Source organism: Rhipicephalus microplus, chromosome X (genome assembly GCF_043290135.1).
Source record: "Rhipicephalus microplus isolate Deutch F79 chromosome X, USDA_Rmic, whole genome shotgun sequence".
Taxonomy (NCBI): domain Eukaryota; kingdom Metazoa; phylum Arthropoda; class Arachnida; order Ixodida; family Ixodidae; genus Rhipicephalus; species Rhipicephalus microplus.
Window position 1 is genome coordinate 340,848,809 of NC_134710.1, and position 22,045 is coordinate 340,870,853.

The following is a 22,045-nucleotide window of genomic DNA, read 5'->3' on the forward strand; positions in this document are numbered from 1 at the left end:
AAGCCCATATTCTCTCCAAATGATAAAGGCTGGCTGAAAAGAGCGTAGTATCTATAGATGTATACCAAGACAAACAAAGACATTTATTTGTTTATTTGTTATTTGTTGGTTGGTATTACACCACAAGGCATTGTTGGCCTCTGCTCCAGTGATAGAACTTTGTCGTGCAGTGATGCACAAGAACTATGCTTGTGCATGATACATCTCCACCCTCCTTATTCTGGATACACTAAATGGCTTCCCGATTTGACCTGTCACAAACTCAAGGGCCTGCAAGCAGTATTCAGGGTTGGTCAGGAGAAATACGTAGTATCAGGGTGCTGCTTGGATAAAAGAAGAGAGCAGTAGTAAGCTGTGAGTGAATGGGTAAAATTGTAACCAATATTAAGCCCAAAAAAAATTTGCTGCACATGCTGTTCCCCACAGATACTACTATGCTGCTGTACATCACACAAGAAAATGATGAGATGTGAGTGTTTTTGCATACGCCATAGTGGTGGTAATGGCTGGACTATACACTTGGTCATTTTTTGCTGTCTTGAAATGAAATGTTGCAATGTCCAGGCATAGCAAGGCTCCTCTGCACAGGAACTCTAATGGCGTATTCGGTTGGGTGTTTTCGAGTGCTCTGGAGCGCTCCGAAAAGTGGCTGCGCCTTTGGTTGGTAAAATTCAAGCGCTCGGACTACCTTTGGTTGGTTCTTCCAGAGCGTCAGCCTCTGACTCCAGAGCGCTCCTGACCGCTCCAACTTCGAAGTGAGAGCTTGGCGTGATCTGACGGGGAGAATGGATCACGTGACACAATCCAGCCAATCACGTGGCTACCGGCAGGTGAACGAGGTGAGGAGCGCGAGTATGCATTTTGGGAAGTGGAATTTTTGCTCATGCATGGGGTGAATTCACATCTACGAAGCTATAAATGACTCATGTCAATAACGAGGCAACAGGCGAAGGCGGCAGAAACGTCAATGCTGTCATTACAGCAGCTCGCAGACAGCCTCGTGATTTGCCTTGAAGATGGCAGCTCAGACGAGGGCAATCACCAGATTTATCTGCGGAGCGCAGAAGGCTTTTGCTACATATGTGAGACAGAGAGAGAGAGAAAGAATATAAGAAAGGTCAGACATGTCTGAGATGCCCACTGAACTAACCGCCACTATTTGTTGACGTGGTGCAGTAATGTTTATCGGGCAGCTTCCCATGCTGGCTGCACGATGACGCTACAGGCGGGCTGCTCTAAGCACTCAGATATCGCAGATGTATTCCGTTGGTGCGCTGCCTCTCATGCTTCAATTGCGAGCTGCCTCTGCATCTGGCTACTCTGAGCCAGAGGACTAAAGCGGCCTACCGAATACGCCATAATATTCCCACTTTAAAAACTGTCATCTGTTAGTTCACTGGTCACCACTCTCTTTTTGAGAAGCACGGTACTCTAGAGAAGCATGTTATCTTACCATGTTCATGCTCCTGTTCTAATGTTCATTTTACTCAATTTATTGAATTATGTAGAAGAGGCTAATACCCTATTAGACTTAGATTAGAAGAGACTGAGAACTAGTCTTTAATGTGAAGCATTTTACCACTACTCACACCATTTTTTTTTTCCTTTTTCAAGGCTCCCTCCCAAGTAGTGACCAAGCCCAGTGCTGCTTAGCTTCGGTGATCGGACGAGAACTGGCGCATTCAACACTGTATGGCAGATGGCATTTTTTTTTTCAAGGCTACTTTCTTGCTTTTCTACTAACCTTACAACATTACATTCTGGCTGCATACGGATAAAGAAAGACTGCCTTAAAAATCAAAGGTATGTAATTAAATTGTGTTAGTTAAACAATAATGTCGAAGCTAAATATTGTTATTTATTGAATAAATAATTATATTTAATTGATTTTTTATATGCACACTAAGGGAGTGTGGCTTGTATGTCATTATTTAAAAACCTATATCTATGTAATATTTTCGATTGCCTTCTAGGCCCTCTTTGCATCTTTGCATTAGAGTTTTTATAATTTCTTGGTAAGTCTCGTACAGTATTATCATAAAAAATTTCAGATAATAATAGTTTGAAACTCCACCCTCTTCTACTTCAAAGAACCAGTCTTTTGTTTTCAGTGAAACTTTGCTACAGTGCCTCATCAGTGACATTTTTGTATGATGCCTTTAGCGGCATGTTACAAAAATTAAAAAAAGTTGTGCAATCACCATCACGTTTTACAAGTAAAAATTGAAACGGGGTCTATTGGTCAATTTCAGGCCAATCAACAACAGACACGAGTCTACAGCCCACATATGATCCATTTAAAAATAGCTTTCGTGCACAAATGATAGGAGTTGTACTAGTCAGTCATATGGTTTCCTTTAAGAGTCAAAATTGAAAAGAGAGAACTTCCACCCCTGCAGCTTCATTTGTGCAGGTGCCTAAATTTTATTCTTTAGTGCCTGCACATCTGACAAAAGCAACAAAAGAATGCCAGCCCGAAGTATGATTTTAGCACTGAAGCGACCTGAGTAATGAGCAACATGAGTAAGCGACTGAATGACTGTGCTGATAGCGAAGTGTCCATGTCATTTTCCTTGCCTTTTGCCTCATTTCACTGCTGAGTCTCGCAATTTTAAAAAAGCTAGGCTTTGTCTGCAACCTTGACTTCAGTTTACTAAAAGCTGATATTAGACGCTTGAACAGTTGTGTACCCTAGAAATTTTGATATAACCTCTTGAGGTGCACGAAACATAAGCAAGAAACATGATGAGAACTATGAGAATCGCATCTCTTCAAAGAAGCCCTGTAATGCGACTTTTATAGCAGATTAAAAAAAATGCTTAAATGTACTATAATAGACACAGCACGAGGACAACACCAATAAGGTTGCTTACCTGTCCACTTTTCTTGGTTTAGTATTGTCAAATTATCAGTCTGGGTATCAAAATAACCAATCTTGACATAATTTCCATCTGGTGGTGAATAAAGTGGAGATGGAAAATCACCACATTAACTTTTGCGGTCATTCCATGAACTTTATTGAGAGAACAAGCTCAAGGCAAGTGCACTTACCAATCATTTGTTCAATGAGTGTCCAAGCCATGCGGTCACCTTTTGCTGAGAAGGCAACGAATCCCTGCAAAAACAGCAAACACAAATAATGGCAATCTTTAGAAAAGAACTGTGTCTTGCAGAATAAATGCCAATGACAAAGCACTGTCGAAGCACATACGGTTAACTTTCAGGTTAATGCTAATCTTATCAGTAGCTTCAAAGCAAAACTATTAAAAATATAGTTGATGTAAACCCCCTCAAGGAAATTACCTGTATAACAAAGGGTTTCTTTTGTAATGCAATAACTTTCAGACGAAGTTACTTATGCAACAACATACAACATATTTTGTACATCTTGAGCCCTTTCTTATAAAAATATTTGGATATATCCTCTGATTATCCCAACCATTTCATGGGTATCACCACTTAGTACCAGTGTCGGAAAACCTTGCATGAGGCTTCAAGTTGATTAAGAGCGTGAAGTTGTCCAATCGCTACTGGAACAGCGATTAATGCAGTGACACACTTATGGCACTTCCCACATGGTCTTCTGGGGAACAGCACTATTTATCCATTATCACACACTTCTGGGGGAAACAAAACATCTAAGGCTGTGTTAGAAATAAAGAAGTGTCATAAAAAAAAATTCAACTTTGTTTAAGGGGTGAAACACTGATAAGCGATGACAAGGTTGAGTGCTGCATTCAAGCCTTTCAAATTATGCTCAAAACAATATGTAGGGGTCACACTATGGCATGGCAAAACATGCGAGAAAACTGCCGCGCTGAAGTACAACTAGTACCCTGGTCGCTATTGGGCACATTACAATGCTGACATAACAAGCGCTACCAATGGCTGCAGATACATATCTTGATGGCACCTGAGATGATGAGACTGATATAATAGAATATTAGATAACTTAGCTTACTGTTTGATGCAGAGTACACTTGTATTTGTGCATGGACATGCCTGCATAATAGACCATCAGTGTGAATGACCACAACGCTCCAGTTGGCAGTGGAGCGTAGAACACTGCCCTGGCTATACTGCGGAGTTGAGCAGAACAGACACACTCGAGTGTGATAGCGTGTCCACTTGGCTTCATCCTTTCTGCGACTAAATGCATTGTGTATCTGTATAGTTCATTTAAGCCTATGCTTGAGGGCATAATTGTGCCTTAAGGGTTCATATAATTACTATCACAAGAAAAAGTACTCAGAAAATTGTCTATTAGTAAGAAAAAGGCTGGATTAAGTGCTTTCACAAGAGGTAATTAATGACACATTCGATATCTACAGCGAGATGACACCCACTGCACAGTCATGACACAAAAATACCGGGCTACCTATCCCTTTACCAACTGTTACCTGTTATAGCTTAATCTGCCAACCTAACCTTTTTCTATATCTCCTACTTGGTGAAATGAACATCTACACAATCCTCTGTGAACAAGGCTCTTTGATGAAAGTGGTTTTGGTCAGCCTGATATAGGTACTACATACTACATAACTTAAAATAGTAGTTGCTAGAAAGGGTGACAAAAGAAAAAGAAAAGTAGACCATGAACATCTCAATACTGAAAATTTTTTTTTGATTCTGTTCTTGTTTTACTTCATACTGGTTCCTTTAACCTTTCCCCTTTGTACTGAGCATTTCCTAGCTAACAATAACACTGTAGCACAAAACCAAGTGAAAAGAATCTCCATACGAATACGCCAATGTGTGGCAAGAGCGAAAAATAAGTTCTCACCGAGACACCAAGAAACTGAGTGGCGTTCATGGCTGACCAGATTTCATCAGCAATCTTGTGATTGGTGTAAGTGAAGTCCTCAATACTCATAGAGTATTCACGCAGGGTGTTGATGGTCTTGTTGAGTGCTAATGCAATTGCCCAGATGGCATCATAAGCTAGGGGTGCCTCCTGATGCCCTTCAGGTTTGTAGCCCTGCAGGCCTCCATTTTGTTCGGCAAGTGCTCGTTCATAGCGCTCCAGGAACTGCTGTGAGCTCTGAACACAATGCAGACAGTAATGCGCGTTAGTGAAAAACATGCTGTGATCAGTGTTCTGATGCTCAACAAACTAAGTTCTTCTACATTTTGTTAAACAGCAACAAACACAAGGTAGTATACTAACACTGTCTGGACGTACACCTTTTATGCTGTTGCACACCACAATAGCTAAATGGCTACAGAGTTTTGCTGCTAAGCTTGAGGTCCATGAGTTCAACCATTACAATGGTAGCCACATTTCGATTGTGGTGACATAAATAATGCTCACATAGTAGAACCAGGTACACATCAATGAATCCAACGTGGTGAAAATTGTTTCAGAGTCACCTATGTTGTGTCCAATCCATAATTAGATCCTGGATATCACACATAAAACTCCAGGATTATTTTTCTGCCACAAAAGCAAATGCTACACTGGATAGTTAAAAACAAGTTTCTGTCACAAAGAACTATCAAGGAATTACATGAAATACATAAATAGAAAAGAATGCAGTGTAGATAGCATTGGTCGAACTGTGTGGCAACAGCATCCGATTCCGTTTATCAGCCCCTTCACCCTCAAACCGTGACTAAATCATCTGTAGAAGCATTAAGAATATATATAGAAAACATTAGGGTTAAAGTTGCAGCAGTTTGCACAATAAAAGTGCATTTAGGAAAGCTTTTGTAGAACTGATGCCAACATTATGCAGAAGTTCATTACTCTACATGAAAGACAATTATATTGGTAGATAAAAATAAAGAATGACTGATAACCAATCAGTGTTATTAACACGTCTCTCCACTGTTCAAGAAAGCCATAGTAACCCAGAATTAGCACTGCCACATAGAATGCCAATTACTTTCCAAAATATCACGGCAGATTAAAGGAAGTCCTAGGAGAGAATAATTTAGTCTTTGCAGCAAAATATGATAGTATAAAAAGGCTGTCAAGGTAATTACTGCCGTGAATAAACTGAATAGACTGTCTGTCGATCATATCAGATGAAGGAAAAAGCCTTTTATGTTAAAAACAAAACAGCTACAAGAAAGCAGTATTTTAAAGTAGGCCATTGCGACGCATGAACGCACGTGTACACATGCACAGACGGACAATTACAGACAGACAGACACATGTGCGTGCATGCACACATGCGGCTTAACAGCTTTGTTTATTCATTCATCATATTGCCACAGGGAACTGCCAACGCTCAGTGCAGACATCGCGAACAAGAGAAGCGCTGAAGGCACCGCTACAAGAGATGAATCCTGCCGCAATGGGCGACCGAGTAATGGGCGCCCGAGCAATGGGCACGAGCTTCGACCAAGCGGCCAGCGCGCGTGAAGACGAAAACGACAGAGGTTCGCGAGGACTACGGACGTTCGGGTTTTTTTTCCCAGCTGCTGTGTCATTCCTTTGGCTTTGGGCACAAGTTCGCCCTTATTAAAACTTGTAAATAGAACATCCTTGTTGTGAGGTTGTTATATCTGCTACATTTTCTGGTGGAGGCGCTGGGTAAATGATTCCGAGCCACACACGAGAGTGAAATCCAAGCACTGACTAGCCGCATCCTGTGGAGCTTACACCGGTACACCAACGAGTCAGTCATCGTATCCGAGGAGAATCGCCAGAATTTGGACCACTTCCTTCTGTGTCAAGGACATCGGTGACAGAGACAAGTGACACCACCACTATGACGAGCCAAGTTACGCCGGAACAACTCATCGTAAGCCAACCTGTCATTCCAAAGGTGTTTCACGGTGACCCATACGAGGACGCCGAAGACTGGTTAGGGCATTTCGAGAGAGTGGGAAATCTAAATCAGTGGAACGAGGAGAACAAGCAGCGCAACGTCTACATTGCGTTGGAAGACTCTGCGCGAGTGTGGTACGAAAACTAGGAGGCATCTCTGACCTCGCAGCAAAAATTTCGGCAGCAGCTACTGAGTATGTTCGTTAACAGTGATCGCCGGGAAAAGGCGGAAGCAGCTCTTCATACACGGAATCAACGAACAAACGAAACTGTCGCGATGTGCATCGAAGGTATGTCCCGCCTTTTCAAGCGAGCTGATCCTGGCATGACGGAAGACAAGAAGGTGCACCACCTCATGCATGGGGTAAAGCAAGAGTTGTCCGCGAGACTCGTCCGCAATTCGAAATGACGCTGCAGCAGAGAGCCCGACAGTACAACTGCGACGTAGCTAGTGCATCAGCAGGAGTCTACTCCGCAGGCGTCGTGGATAATCTTGACACATTGCGGGAGCTCGTCCGGTCTGTTGTCAGGGAGGAATTAAGGAAACTGCAGTCACCTGACGTCACCCCCGAGCTGTCTCTTGCTGAAGTTGTCCGAGAAAAAATTCAGCAGGCCATGCGGGAATCGCGGAGTGATGTGCCAGCGACAGGACGGGCAGCAATGTACTCTGAGATGCTCAGGCGACCTGCTCTGCACTGTGCGCCGATCGAGACATCAAGTACCTATGTGCAGACAATGCGCAGCTAGCCTGAAAGCGTAGAGGCAGCACGCACTCCACCTCATGCGACAGAGACAATGCCACGGAAGAGCAATGTATGGCGAAATACCGCACGTAGGCCCTTGTGCTTCCACTGCGGAGAGGCTCGCCACCGGTACCGATTCTGCCGATATCGTCAAGCTGATCTTAGGGGATTCGCCATCAACGCAACGTGTCCGCAAGACAGCTAAAGACCTTCCAATATTGAAGAATACCTATGCTCATGTTGGAACTTCAACCTGCCTCATCGTCATCAACCATGCTCACCATCCCCTATGGGCTACCGCTCCTCCAGCCCACGTCCCTTCCCAAGCACGTCTAGGCATTGTTCGCCTAGCCCAAATCTGGGAAACTGAAGAGGGCGACCTGTGGAGGCGAGGCCGCTCGCGACCTGGGATATGAAGATCCTCCACTGCGATACGAGCGTGACGACGACGACTGTTTCCAGGTAAAGGAGTGCAGTAGAGAGAAAATTACTTCAGACTTGCCGTTGGTGATTGACGGACTAGAGCTCAATGCTTTGACCGATACTGGTGCCGATTATTCTGTGATAAGTTACGAATTAGTGAAGCGACTGGGGAAAGTTCCGACTGAATGGAGTGGACCTCAAGTACGTACTGCAGGCAGTCACCTCATAACCCCTTTCGGCCGATGTACCGCAAGGGTCGTGATACGGGGGTCGGGGACTTTGTCGTCCTGCCCGTGTGTTCGAGGGAAGCCATACTCGGAATGGATTTCCTACAAGCTAATGGTGCTATTATCAATTTGCAGAGGTCAAGCGCGTCATTTTCGACGGAACACGCTATAAGAGCCGCACGAGCAGAGGAGCAATACAACACTCCACTACGGGTCATCGATAATGGTGTAACGGTATCGCCACAAAGCAGTGTAATGGTTCTTGTCAGAAATGATGCATTTAGCGACTATGAAGGTGTGGTAGACTGCAACATGAATGTTTTCCTGAACAGAGGTGTTTGTTTAGCACGAGAGATTATCAAACTGCGGAACAAGTGTGCAGACATTCTCGTCACAAACTTTGGGAACGAATTTCAACACATTGCAAAGGGAACGACCAAAGCCTTTGTTGATGAGTTAGGTGGAATGACAGAAATAAGCAGTCTTGAAACTACACCAACCGATATGAAACTAACATCTGACGTCTGTGACGTCATATCTGTCAATCCTAACTTTTCAGCGATTCAGCGTCGACAGCTATATGACCTAGTACGGGAATCCACAGCTGTTTCTCCAATAGTTCAAAGGTACAGCGCACGAGGATTATGAAACACAGGATTATAACGGATGCGAAAACCAGGCCAGTATGCCAGAACCCGTATCGTGTTTCAGCGAAGGAAAGAGAAGTTATAAAGAATCGAGTACGGGAGATGCTTCAAGATGATGTTATCCAGCCTTCTAATAGTCTGCGGGCATCTCCTGTGGTGCTTGTCAAGAAGAAGGATAACACGCTATGGTTTTGTGTCGACTACCGAAAATTGAATGTTGTGACTAAACGGGATGTGTAACCCCTTCCGCGCATCGACGACACATTAAATCGACTTCGGTGTGCAAAGTTCTTTTCATCACTAGATCTCAAGAGTGGATCGGCAAATCGAAGTTGGCAAATCTGGCAAATGGAAGTTGATGAACGTGATCGTGAGAAGATTGCGTTTATTATCCTGGAAGGACTGTCTGAATTTAAGGTTCTCCCTTCTGGACTCTGTTGCGCGCCGAGGCAACGTTCGAACGCATGATGGACACTGCACTTTCCGGATTGAAGTGGCAGTGTTGCTTAGTGTACGTAGACGACGTGCTCATCTTCGCCGCAACATTCGAGGAGCACATGAAGTGCCTTCAGTCTGTGTTAGAGGCTATCCGTTCGGCAGACTTGCCTATAAAGCCTGAGAAGTGCCAGTTTGGCTTCGAAGAACTCCGGTTTCTTGGGCACGTTGTCAGTGCCCAAGGCATTCGACCTGATCCCGAAAAGACAGCTGCGGTCGCAAGGTTTCCGGTATCAACAGACAAAAAGTCAGTACGGAGATTTTTTAGGTCTGTGTGCCTACTACAGGGGGTTTGCCCAAAATTTCTCGAAAATCGCAGCGCCCTCAACGAAACTTATGAGGGAAGATGAGCCTTTTCAGTGGCAAAATGAGCAACAGAGCGCCTTCAATGAATTACGAAAACGGTTGGAAAAGCATCTAATTCTTTCTCATTTCGACGAGACGGCTGACACGGAAACACACACAGATGCGAGCAACATCGGCCTAGGACGCGTTCTAATACAGCGGCAGAATGGCGAAGAAAAGGTCATAGCTTACGCCAGCCGGACTCTAACAAAAGCAGAGACCAACTATTCGGCCACAGAGAAGCAATGTCTTGGTTTTCTCTGGGCCATCAGTAAATTTCGGTCTTACCTATATGGTAGGCCATTCAAGGCAGTCAGCGATCATCGCGCCCTTTGCTAGCTGGCGAACATCAAGGATCCATCTGGACGACTAGCAAGATGGAGCCTCAAACTGCAAGAATATGATATAACCATGGTATACCGATCTGGGAGGAAGCATACCAATGCTGACTGTTTGTCACGGGCGCCTGTAGACACAGCACTATCAGAAGACGAGGACTTTCTGTTCGTAGGTATTGTCGAAACTACTCAAATAGTCGAATTTCAACGCGCTGACGAGGAATTGCTCCTTCTCATCAAACACCTGGAAGGAGTCGACGCACAAGTGCCGCGTATATTTTCCCAAAGCCTCGCATCGTTTTGCCTCCGAAAAAATGTTCTCTACAAGAGAAACTTTAGGCCCAACCACGAAAAGTTCCTGCTTGTCGTTCCTACAACTATGCGACAAAAAATAATACGAGCGTGCCACGATGAGCCCACGTCTGGACATTTGGGCGTGACTCGAACGCTTGCAAGAATCAGTCTGCACTACTGTTGGCCCAAGCTCCTAGCTTCAGCAGAGCGCTATGTTAAGACATGCTGTGAATGCCAAAGACGAAAAACACCTAGTACTAAACTGGCGGGCCTTCTACAACCTAGAGACCCACCCACCGAAAGCGCCTTTCCAACAACTTGAAATGGACCTCCTTGGACCCTTCCTGATGTCTTCCTTCGGCAGGAAATGCATCGTGGTCGCGATCGATTACTTAACGAGATACGCCGAAAGAGACTCCTTGGAATGGGGAACGGCGGCTGAAGTGGCAAAATTTTTTGTACACAACGTAGTTCTCCAGCATAGCGCTCCAACAGTTGTAATCACCGATCGCAGAACAGCTTTCACAGCGAAACTTACGAAGTGTCTTCTCAGTATGACTCACACTATTCACAGAAAAACAACCGCATATCATCTTCAAAGCAATGGCCTGATGAAGCGTCTTAACAGAACTCTTGCTGAAATTATATCTATGTATATTGATGTCAAGGACAAAAACTGGGACGAAATTTTACCATATGTCACCTTTGCCTACAACACCGTTGTACAAAAGACCACCAAGATTACCCTGTTTCAACTAGTTTACGGTTGTGCAGTTACCACAACTCTACACGCCGTGTTACCGATAGACCAAGATGACTATCCCCCTGATCTGGACAACCTTATACAAAAAGCGGAAGAGGCCCGCCAGTTAGCAAGGTACCGAATATGTCACCAACAACGGCTCGACGTCGACCGCTACAACCGGGGAAGGCGTGAAATGCGGTATGATGTTGGCGACAAAGTGTGGATATGGACCCCAGTACGCCGACGAGGCCTGTCTGAAAAACTCATTAGCTGATATTTTGGCCCATATGAGATAGTACACCGACTCAGTGACCTTGTTTATAAAGTCGAGCCTGCAGGCCACGTGCATTCCCACGGAGCGCGTACGCATTGTATGCATGAAGCCCTACTATGACCGATACGAAGACTAGCCAACCAACCACTTGCTATACTACAACCGCATTGCACGCATCGGGGCGATGCCACTTGAGAGTAGGGGTAAAGCCACGAGAAACTGCCATTGATCACCATCGCTAACAAGAGAAGCGCTGACGGCACCGCTACAAGAGACGAAGCCAGCCGCAATGGGCGAGCGGGTCCTGCATGCGCACGAGCTTCAACCGAGTGGCCAGCGCGCGTGAAGACAAAAACGATGGTGCTCAAGGCAGAGGTTCGCGAGGACTACGGACGTGTGGTTCCTTTAACCAGCTGCTGTGTCATTCCTTTGGCTTTGGACACAAGTTCGCCCTTATTAAAACTTGTGAATAGGACATCCTTGTTGTAAGGTTGTTATATCCGCTAGAATATTGAAGAGGCAAAGAACTTTTCAGCAGCTGCATATAAAGTTGGCAACACACATACCATTCCCGAGATCGTCTCCTGGGATCCTTGATTGAGCATAAGAGCTTCAGTGGTGAAGTGCCCTTCCAGGGCCTCTTTCATCTGCTCTGTAGTGCAGTTGTGGCCTTTGTCTTGGACTGTGTACCATCCATCCTCGTACCACCCAATTAGAAGCCAAACATACTGCTTGCCAAAAACATTCTGTTTATATGCCTGCAAATCAAATAAATTGTAAATAGCTACTCAAGAAATCTCACTTTATTGACCAATGATTGCACAACTCAGCATACAAGCTTTCACATAAAAACGCACTATAGCAGTATTTGCCTCATTTTGATCAAAATACCCCCATAAAAAAGAGTTTCAAAAAAGTCTTCTCATTATTTTTTTTTTTAGTTGGCCAACTTATGCAGACAAGCACTGTAAACCAGTGCTCCTTTAAAGGGGCCCGGTGAAACTTTTCTAAGTAGCCATGGAATAGATTTGCTAAAGAGCTTATTGCCTCACAAAGTCACCTGCCACAAAAATTTCTAGAATCCGTCCAGTATGAGTGAAGTTACAATAATTTTTCGCATGCTGCAATCACATTCTCTCTTCTCTCGTCGTGACGAAAACGGTGGAAGTTGAAGGGCCAGTAAATAACCATGAGGTCTAAAAATTTTTAAAAAGAGTTATATGAGCAGTTTTTTTTTTGCGAACATGCTGCCGCAAGAATTTTGCGAATACGTGCTCTATTAAGGAAGTTACAGGGGTTAGAGCATCTGTCTTAGCTGGTTTCAAATTTTCGCGCGGCATCGCCCCCCTTCTCCCTTCCATGTAGGGGAAGGCGTAGCCCATCATCGTGATTCCACCCAGTTCGGCAACGTGACAACTTGTCAGTGATTGACGTCATCGGCGAACTCAATCAATCGCAACGCACATCCACTTGCTGCGAAGCGTGGTTGTTTGCTTACCGTTTGCCGCACCAGTCGCGGGTCAACCGTGTAAGTGTCAGGTGCCAAGTGTCGACCACAAACAATCAGGTCCCCGACATACGTCGCTGGATGGCCAATTCACTTCAGCCAGTGCGCAGGGCCCCATCGTGAAGCACCCGGTGCCGATGCTTCTCCACTGCCCAGTCGCTCTATTTGCAGACGACGACAGAGCAAAGGTTTTTACCTGTGCTGCTCATGTAAAGGGTGAAGTATGTCCGTACGTGTGCACAGGCGCTGTAGTTGAGCGAGGAGTGTACATGTGCACGCGACAACTGCGAGGCTGGTTCTTTCACTGCAGTGCCAAGAAACAGGGGGCAGTTTCGTAGTTGTGGGTGGAAACAGGAACTGACGTTGACTTCATTACTGTTTTTTCACACCTGATTGGGCCATCTGGCGAGCTGAGTGCTACGTCACGTTGCCGATCGTCGAGTTGACGTCACTGCGCATGCAGGGGGGTCGGTCAGGTGTAGGAAAGATGCGCGGGAATCGTTCATTGAAATAGAAGCTCTGCGTGACGCACAGGACTGTAATATTCAGAAAACATGTTCACTGCGGTCTAATCTACGAATTGGCGAGCTAGTATGGGGGGAGTAAAAAAAAGTCGGAGCCTGTTTACTGGGAGGGATGGCTCGGGTAAAAAAATTATGTCACGCACCCCTTGTGAACTTGAGCACATTTTTATTTATGTTCTTCGAATACACAGCTTTTTTAGAGCAATCGTGCGTGCACACGTGGAAAAGTCGCGGCCTCCTGTGGTTGATCTCTGTAATGAGCGTACTATGTTCAAATCAGCCAATGGCTGATAGAATGGCGGCGACGAGTGATTTTCGAGCTTATTTCGTCATTTATTGAGAGAAGAGAAAGCAATTTTTAGCTGAATTTGAGAAGTTAGCATGAATTTCAGGCCGCGTGCTGCGCTATAATATTTAGCCCGCTTGTTCTCTGGAGCCTGTACTACCAATCAGCAGCATTTTCTGACCATGCTCAAAAAGTGTTGAAGGGCCCCTTCAAGTGAGTCACTACAACACAATCAAACATATATTACAATATTGCAAAATATAGCACTGAAACAAAGCCAGTTACAATCAAACCTGTTCGCCCTTTCATTCTGCCTGCTCCTATAAATGCGATAGCGTTGAAAGCTCGTTTCGCAAAAACTTGGCGTCGTTGATTGTGAACGAAACATCATCATGTTATGCATGACCGAAAAATCGATAACTATGTGAATTAAATAAAAAATAAATAATAAAAAATCCTGGAGCACAGTGGGGACTAAACCAGGGTTTTTTGGGTCCAAGTGGGGATCCAACCCGGGTCGTTTGCATGGTAAGCGCATGTTCTACAATACGACCACGCCTCTGCTTGTGAAAACAGTGAAAAGAACGTCCTCTGCTTGTAAATGCAGTTAAAGTAGCTTTCATGCTTCACAAACACACACGTCCTTTATGCATGCTTCACAATGCAATATGAAAAATTTCAGTAATAATGTGTGATACAAGCGTCTATTACCAACGGGCATTAGAATATGTGATTATCACAATGGCTGCATGGTTGAAAGCCGGTACCCCACTACAAAAGGCACACATGCTACTGTGCCTATTCTCTTGAGACCACGTTGTGGGTGCATAGCAAATTCTAACAGGTTTCATGCACTAACTGTTTAAAGTATGCACTAGGAACAGGATGTCGCTATCACGTCCAACTCCTAAAGGCGAAGCTTTAGGGTCCCAGAAAGTTAGGTAGCAAAACTTGATCAGATAAAATTTTAATTCAAAAATGTTGTGCACACTGAATTGATAAAAAAAAAGCGTAAATGTGCAGAACAAATGACCACATGCTAGCTTTTAATAACTCAATGCTAGCATTTATTTACAGTGATGACACTGGTATTTCTCAAAATTAGAGTCTCTCGTGCCTACTGTTGCTCTTATTTAGAAATATAAATGCAAAGTGCTACAGCCATAGATGACAATGCATACAGGATGAGTTACATTTAAAACTTTGTTCAGCTTTAGGCAATATTTGAACAACTTGGACTTGACAACAACTGCCTTTCTGCTATTCTGAAACAGTAACAAGATCACTGCAAGCCTGAATCATAAGCAATTAACCTTACTCAAAACCTGCACGAATGAGCAGCTTCTGCTGTTAGAACCAGCACAAAAGTTTTGCCTTTGTGGCTCCTCATCAATGTTTTTTTTAAAAACTAGTTTAATAGAACAGCACAAAAGTTTTGCCTTAGTGGCTCCTCATCAATGTTTTTTTTAAAAACTAGTTTAATAAAGTCTACATGTATGCGGTGCAATGAATGTGACCTGTGTTATATTATACGGACACATTCTGAAGAAAATGAATGTGCACATAAATTTTTGTAAGAACAAAACATAAACCAAGCTTTTCCAATTTCGGTCTCACAAGTGAGTAAGGCCCTACATTTCACAACAAAGTAAGGACTTGCTGACTGCTCCATGACAAGCATGCAGTCACACCAGGTAGAAATGGTCCGACTAAAAATCAACACCACTAAAACTTGTCACAGTAGAAAAGGCTTTCAATGAAGCCTGTCAATGGTCTGCTTAGGCTGTTTTATGCGGCAAGGGCCACGCTCTCGCTCACTCAAGACTACCTACCCCAACCAGCCACAGTTGGTGCTCATACAATGCTCACCTCACCAATATTGAAACGTCCTGTGCTGTGCAATATACCAATTACAATACAGTTGGATAAGCTTACTCTATGCTGATTGGCACATTTTTAAAATGTTTAAATCATAAAATGCACAGTCAAGTAGAACACCAAAACTACAGTGACAAACTATCACCATGTGTATTAAAGTTATGGAACTAAAACCTCATGTCACTCCTATCTATGCTGTTAAATTATGCCATGTTGTCAAAGACCTCACCTAGTCCATTCCGACTGGCTCTAATTATGGTTACAACTTCTGTGAATTGCTCAAGATATAAACATGACAAAATTCATGAACTTGAGAATTTGACCAGTAGAGAACTAAGATGTAGGAACAGCAGTGGCTTTATGCCTGCTGTACAATTTTTTTGGTTGTCATTGCTTGCAAGTTGTATAGGGAAAGTGATATTTGAACTACCATGAATGGCACCAAAGATGCAACACTTTAAAGGGGTTCTGCCAGAAAACTATGGTGCGGCATTTTTTTAATGTAATGTGCTGCTGGAGGCCTATTAGTCACAACACGGCACACTGCTGGCTTCAGCGTGCAACAGATGAATGATTACAGGCTGTTTATTACTAACCACTCTCAGTCTTCGTTTGAGAGAGCTCCAATAACAAGCCACTGGATGCAGCTAACGCCATCTAGTGTGTGAAACGGCACATGGAACTGTGACGTGCTTTTGCACTGCTTTTATTGGCGGGAAAGAGAATCCCTTCTTTTTTTCCAGGCCATTCTAGATTCCCCAGTCATGTTTGTGATGTCAACATGTTGCATATATAATGCTGTCAACAATCAATGCTGCCATTAGTCAAACAAGAATCTACGGCTTCTGGTCAGTTTGCAAACAGCAGTCAGAACTCTTTGCTATTCCTTGTCATGCTGCCCGCGTGTGCATGCTTGCAAATCGGTGACTGCAGCCCATAAGGTAAGAGTCAAAGTGCTAGTGAACCAACATAGGGCCCACACCAGCACGATTCATGCAAGCATGGGCCGGCATGTCAACTTCAGCGGGCAGCTGAAGAGCACAGAGTTGACCAAGTTGTGGTACCAGAGAAGTGCCTTAGTGATGACGTACATATGTCACATGAGATTTAGAGGGCCACTTGGAGAGAAGGGCAAAGTGGCTTTGGGAAAGGAGGCCAGCCGACAAACATAGGGCAAAAACAACATAGTAAATAGCAAAACTAGCGGTTGCCATGTGTCACTCACCAAACATGCGTAACTTGGCTAGTATGACTATGTGTCTGTTGGAGACTGCACCTTAACTAAAACACCACACCTACACTTCAACTTCTGGGTAGTTTAGGGGCCCTTATAACGCTGTTTACAATGACAAGGAGGTGTCTGACAGTAACAATGAGTGATGCCCAATTCACTACAGCTTAGATGAAATAAATTTCCTATCAAAGTTGAAGAAATCATGTTACAACTCATCTTGCAAAGAAAAACTGGTGAGCGGATGGCCAAGGCCATTTTGTTTTGTATTACTGACTTGGAAGACCAGGTGCACATCATAACTGATATCACTTTACAACTACACAAGCTCTCTGTCTGTCTCTCTCTGTCAAACACAGGCACATACACACACCCACACTCATACACTCACTCATGCTAGCACAATTTTAATGATGAAAATATAGATAAAAATAAAATGAAATACAGCACATTTCACATCAAAGAGTTGTACATACCTCACAAAATACCCGTCTCGCTGCAGCAACATAAAACATGCCAACAATGATTCGTGCATCTTGCCTCTGTAGAAAAAAAAGGACAATGTAAATATCTTTTTATCACATATGCACTACATATAACTAGAACAGGAAGAAGCAAACAATGAAGCTGCGAAAGCAAAAGACTCACCACAAGGTTCTTGACTGCATCAGTGGGGTCAGTTAGAAAGCTTTGCCTGGTAACAATTTCAATGTGTGCTTCTTTACAACGTGCTTCCAAGTCTTCACCTGTCTGAAAAAGCAAAAAAAAAAAAAATATTTGAAAGCCCACAAACATGGCCTTAATACATAGCCTGCTAGGTAAATACTAATCAATATACGAAATGATGGGCAGGCAGGACATGAGATATGATAAAGAATAAATTGTGGGGTCATACAGTGGGTTATACGGGACACTACAGTAGATGCCTGCAGATTAATTTTGACAACCACATTTTTTGTATTTTATTTCATTTACATTTTGCTCTTGTGCAAATGCTGTCATAGAAATAATATTAAAAAGAACAACTCATTTCTAAAAGGCTCTCAATGCATTACAAATGAATAAATTCTTTCAGAAGTTTGTTGTGCTGCTGACTTCACCACGAAAGGACACCACAGCATGTAAAGGCGTGACATGTTAAAGAGACACTAAAAAGCAAAATGATTTTTCGGGTATTAGTAAAGTACAATTTCACAATCCCGAAAACACCAGTCTTACCGCAACACGACTCTTAGTAAGTGAGAAAACACGCGAAAAGACAATGCGGGTGACGACGCCATCTTGACATTTCCGCACCGAACACCATGACGTAAGAAATTGTGAAGGCATCTACTGGGTCCTACGTTACTTACAATGAATAAAAAAGAAGTACATTGTAATCTGTGGGTGCCATAGACTTACATACCAAGTTTCATAAAATTTCATTGGGCGAATACCACAGAAACACATTTTGAAATTTCTTGCGTCGCGCATAGAGATTTTGGTGTGAAATTTAAACTTCAACCTTAATTTTCTCCGCTCATAATGAGCTTACGATAGTGAAACGCATGGCATTAGAGTTCTCAGAGTGCAATTTGTCAATCTAAACCAAGTCATTGTTTCTCTTTAGTATCCCTTTAAGAACTACTTGGAATTACCAACACAAACAGGCACCGTTTATATTAGTTAAAGAGGAAAAATAACGAGTGCCCAGTAATTAAAATGTACAATAAAATTTTTCAACCATTACCAATGAAACCCTTCAGTCATCGCATAAGCAAATGACATACTAAATATTTAATACAGAATGCAATCATATAGACCATAAAACAATCTACTTTTTAAAAATTTAGATCTAGACGGTATGGCAACAAAACCGAAATCGGCCAGGCTAAAGCCCTGCCAAATCTTTAGAAATAAAATGGGAGCAAGCTATCCCAGTGCACCTAGTGAGTTCAAAATTCACATAGACTTTTAGACAACAAGGGCAGAGAAGACTCACAGATATAAAAACTTCTTCAGCTTCTTGAATAATAGCTATTCTTGACCAAGAGAACTTCTGAAACAACTTGATGCGTGTGGGATTGTGAATAGTAGCTGATGGATGCGTCCTGAAGAATGTCGGAAAACGTTTTCTATTGGACAGTGCAGGTGAGCTAGACCCATACGATATCTGCAAACAGAAATTTGACCAGACAAATGCTTCTTAACAGTTTAACACAACTGTAAAATACGAAGACAAAGACTATCACTTGATACAAAAATATGCAAAGTCAAAAATATGCCTCAGCTGTACGGTAGTCATGAATAAACATAACTTCAGCACATGAATTGCATGATGAAGTTGATCTGAATAGCATACTAAAGACCCCATAAACAATTTTACTTGAAGTTCAAAAGGGACTGAAACTATGAAGCTTGGAGGGTCAAATAAATGTTTCACAATTATTATAAATGTTTAAAAGCCACTTGAGAACATGCTTAAGAAATGAGAAATGTCATCATGAGCATAAATATTATATCTACGAAGTTTAAAATGTAACATTTAGAACCCCCCCCCCCCCCCAATCCTCTCCAGTGAAAAAAAAAAAAGGTAAATAAAGAGAGACTAAAAGCAACATAACTTCAGATAAATATAACGTCTCTGGCTGCATCTGACCTCTCAGCAGGTCTTATTTCGATGAGGTTGTTATGATAGTAACAATAAAAAAACTACTAGTAGCTGTTATTGATCTGCACTGATTAACGCAATGACAGAGTGCTTAAGAATCTACTCATAAACTGTGCAATTAATAGCGGACAGACAAGGAATGTCACCATTGTCCACATTTGAACAGAGAGACTTGTCTTTGTCAGTGCAGCACTTTGTCAACATGTAAACTATGGTAACGTTCCTTACCAGGCTATTGTGAATAACTCCACCTGTCTCCCAATTCCTCTCCTAGGTCATGGATTTTCATGGTCTGCTGGGTCCCACACAATCATTAATTTGTAAATGAGCACCATTGTGTTCTAACAAGCCATAAACATAAGATAGTAAAACGGTGTCTTGAAGGGCTTCACTAGGGAGACTTTGACTCATTGGCAGATTCATATTGCATTTCATCTTTATGTGTACATGATGGTTTTAGTCTTGTTTCTTTTTTCAGCTATATATTTCCTGGTGTAATAAACTAACACACAGTTATTTGCCAGTGCTAGTGTTGTGTGGTCACTCTTACATCATTTTATTTGGATTGTTTTTGTTGGATTGTTTCATCAAGCACAAGTTTTATGGCGAGCACAATTAGAAGTGAGAAATGTGGGCTGTAATGAAAGCCTGTACCTGATAGCCTTGTGTCCCCACAGTGTGCCAAAAGCTTTACAGCAACATTGACAGGGCAGAACAAAAGCTTGCATATACAAGTAATGCAGTCAGGAAAAAAAAAGAAAGGTTATGCCAACTGAATAAAGTTATAGAAAATTAAGGTCAGATATCCTAAATAAATGAATATATACTAACACGAAAACAGAGCATATAAAGGACTCTGTAAAGCTTTATGCCACAGTGACATATTGAAACCAGTAAGCGTACAAATGCGGGGAGAAGACGACAACACACAAAGCGCTCTGTCTCTCATCTTTACCCCATCTTTGTTCACTTACCAGTTTTAAAATGTCGCTGTACCGACTAGGTCTGACCCAGCCTTTGATCCTAGAGTGCTCAGTTCACTTTCACTGTTCTATATTGTTGAACATGAATCTTTCAGGTCAGTTTTTAAACCATCAGCAAGTAAAAGAGGTCTATCACACTTTTCATTATCGTGCCCATCTATTGTGACAGCCTAATAAAAGATGCCTCAAAGGGGCTCTGATACATTTTTGGAACATAATAAATGCTCCTGATCTGTACTGAGGCTCTTGCAAACATGTCAGTCACAAACTGTACGAGATTGAAACTTGTTACCAAAAACTACATTTCTCTATGTGATGATCCTAATATTTATTCCAGATTGTCTTTAAAGTAATGTATAATTGTCCTAGTCATTGTTTGAGCTTTCTGTAACCTTTGAACATGTTAACCTATCCTTTTATACCTTGTTTACTTCAATGTTAGCTTTGTTTTGTATATTTTTGTTGCTTGTCAGTATACAACAGGTAGCATAAGGTACTAAATATGTCGAGCCTGCAATAATGTCTTTGAGGTAACGCAAGTATTTTTTTAATAAATAAATAAACAAAATACAATTGCCTGGCAGGATTTTACGATTCCACGTCAGAAATACTAAAACATTGCTAGCTCTCTCCTTTGCAACATCATCACAAAGTACTCAGCAAGCACATGACATGTTTGTGTGACTTCATGAATGGTGTGCCAGCAGATAATCTTGAAGGCAATGTACCACAACAAGAAGATATCTTAGTAGCCACACCTCCCCCTCTCCCCTTGTATTGTCTAGCATGCTCATCATGACAAAAGAAGGAAAAAATGCTCAGTTTTTGGGATGACTGTGCATACTCTATGAATATGAACGAATAAAGGCAGGTGATTAGTGAGGCAACAGACTGTAATAATAAAGTCATTCTATAACTTAGAGAAGTGTTGCAGGGCCCCTCAGGTTTTGGTTGGTGTGAGGAATATGCGGAATATTGTAGAGATGATGATGGCATGCATATTACCACAGCCACAATGGTCACTTTTCATGATGACAGGCAGGATTAATGGTGATCAAAAGTGCCGCATGTGACTGTGCTACAAATCAAAAGTACGAATTGTACGTACATCCCCATGACTTATCTTAGATGAAGTGGGGAAGTAATAAATGGCATTAGGCAACATACACCATGATGCGCCACATGCATCATGCATGCAATACTTGTGCATGAACAAGGAATAATAATAATAATAATAATAATAATAATAATAATAATAATAATAATAATAATAATAATAATAATAATAATAATAATAATAATAATAATAATAATACCTGGGTTTTAACGTCCCAAAACCATGTCATGATTATGAAAATGTGGTAGTGTACAGCTGTAGAAATTTCAACCATTTGGGGTTCTTTAAAGTGCACTTAAATCTCAGTACCATAAACAAGGTATCAGTTTAGCTGAAGTAGGCAATTGAATTTATTTGCTTGCACAATATCTAGTTTGCATGTTCTTTAATGATGGTTCATATATGGCAAATCAGACAGAAATAATGTGACTACGGGTATTTACACTAGCTACATGGGCATCTGAGAGGCCAGGAAGTAATCAAAACAGAATGAGACTAGGATATCAAAAGATAACGTGCTATGTCCGAAAAAAAAAAGAAAGTTCCCCCTTTAATCAACAGAT

At 42.4% G+C, this 22,045-nt stretch overlaps 2 protein-coding genes across 5 annotated transcripts in view; one reads left to right on the top strand and one right to left on the bottom strand.

Annotated features, from left to right (window-relative positions):
- The window catches only part of LOC119161199 (uncharacterized), a 71,941-nt gene extending 60,062 nt beyond the window's left edge, over positions 1-11,879 (top strand). For 3 of the 4 annotated variants that reach the window (XR_012887447.1, XR_005108429.2, XR_005108428.2), the window contains exons 3-4: positions 708-839; positions 1,615-1,887. Coding sequence is in view for 1 of the 4 variants with exons in the window: in XM_075879791.1 (XP_075735906.1) it covers positions 7,181-7,522 (342 nt within the window). In the remaining 3 variants the exon portion in view is untranslated. Of the gene's footprint in view, positions 1-707; positions 840-1,614; positions 1,888-6,219 lie in introns of those variants that run through there. The other variant, XM_075879791.1, reaches the window with a different exon arrangement.
- GABA-B-R1 (gamma-aminobutyric acid type B receptor subunit 1) overlaps positions 1-22,045 on the bottom strand; it is an 84,496-nt gene that overhangs the window by 55,540 nt on the left and 6,911 nt on the right. The window contains exons 3-9 of the mRNA XM_037413555.2: positions 18,714-18,884; positions 17,381-17,482; positions 17,209-17,274; positions 11,873-12,064; positions 4,784-5,041; positions 3,052-3,115; positions 2,874-2,951 (exon numbers count right to left, since the gene is read on the bottom strand). Of these exons, the coding sequence (XP_037269452.1) occupies positions 2,874-2,951; positions 3,052-3,115; positions 4,784-5,041; positions 11,873-12,064; positions 17,209-17,274; positions 17,381-17,482; positions 18,714-18,884 (931 nt within the window). The remainder of the gene's footprint in view (positions 1-2,873; positions 2,952-3,051; positions 3,116-4,783; positions 5,042-11,872; positions 12,065-17,208; positions 17,275-17,380; positions 17,483-18,713; positions 18,885-22,045) is intronic.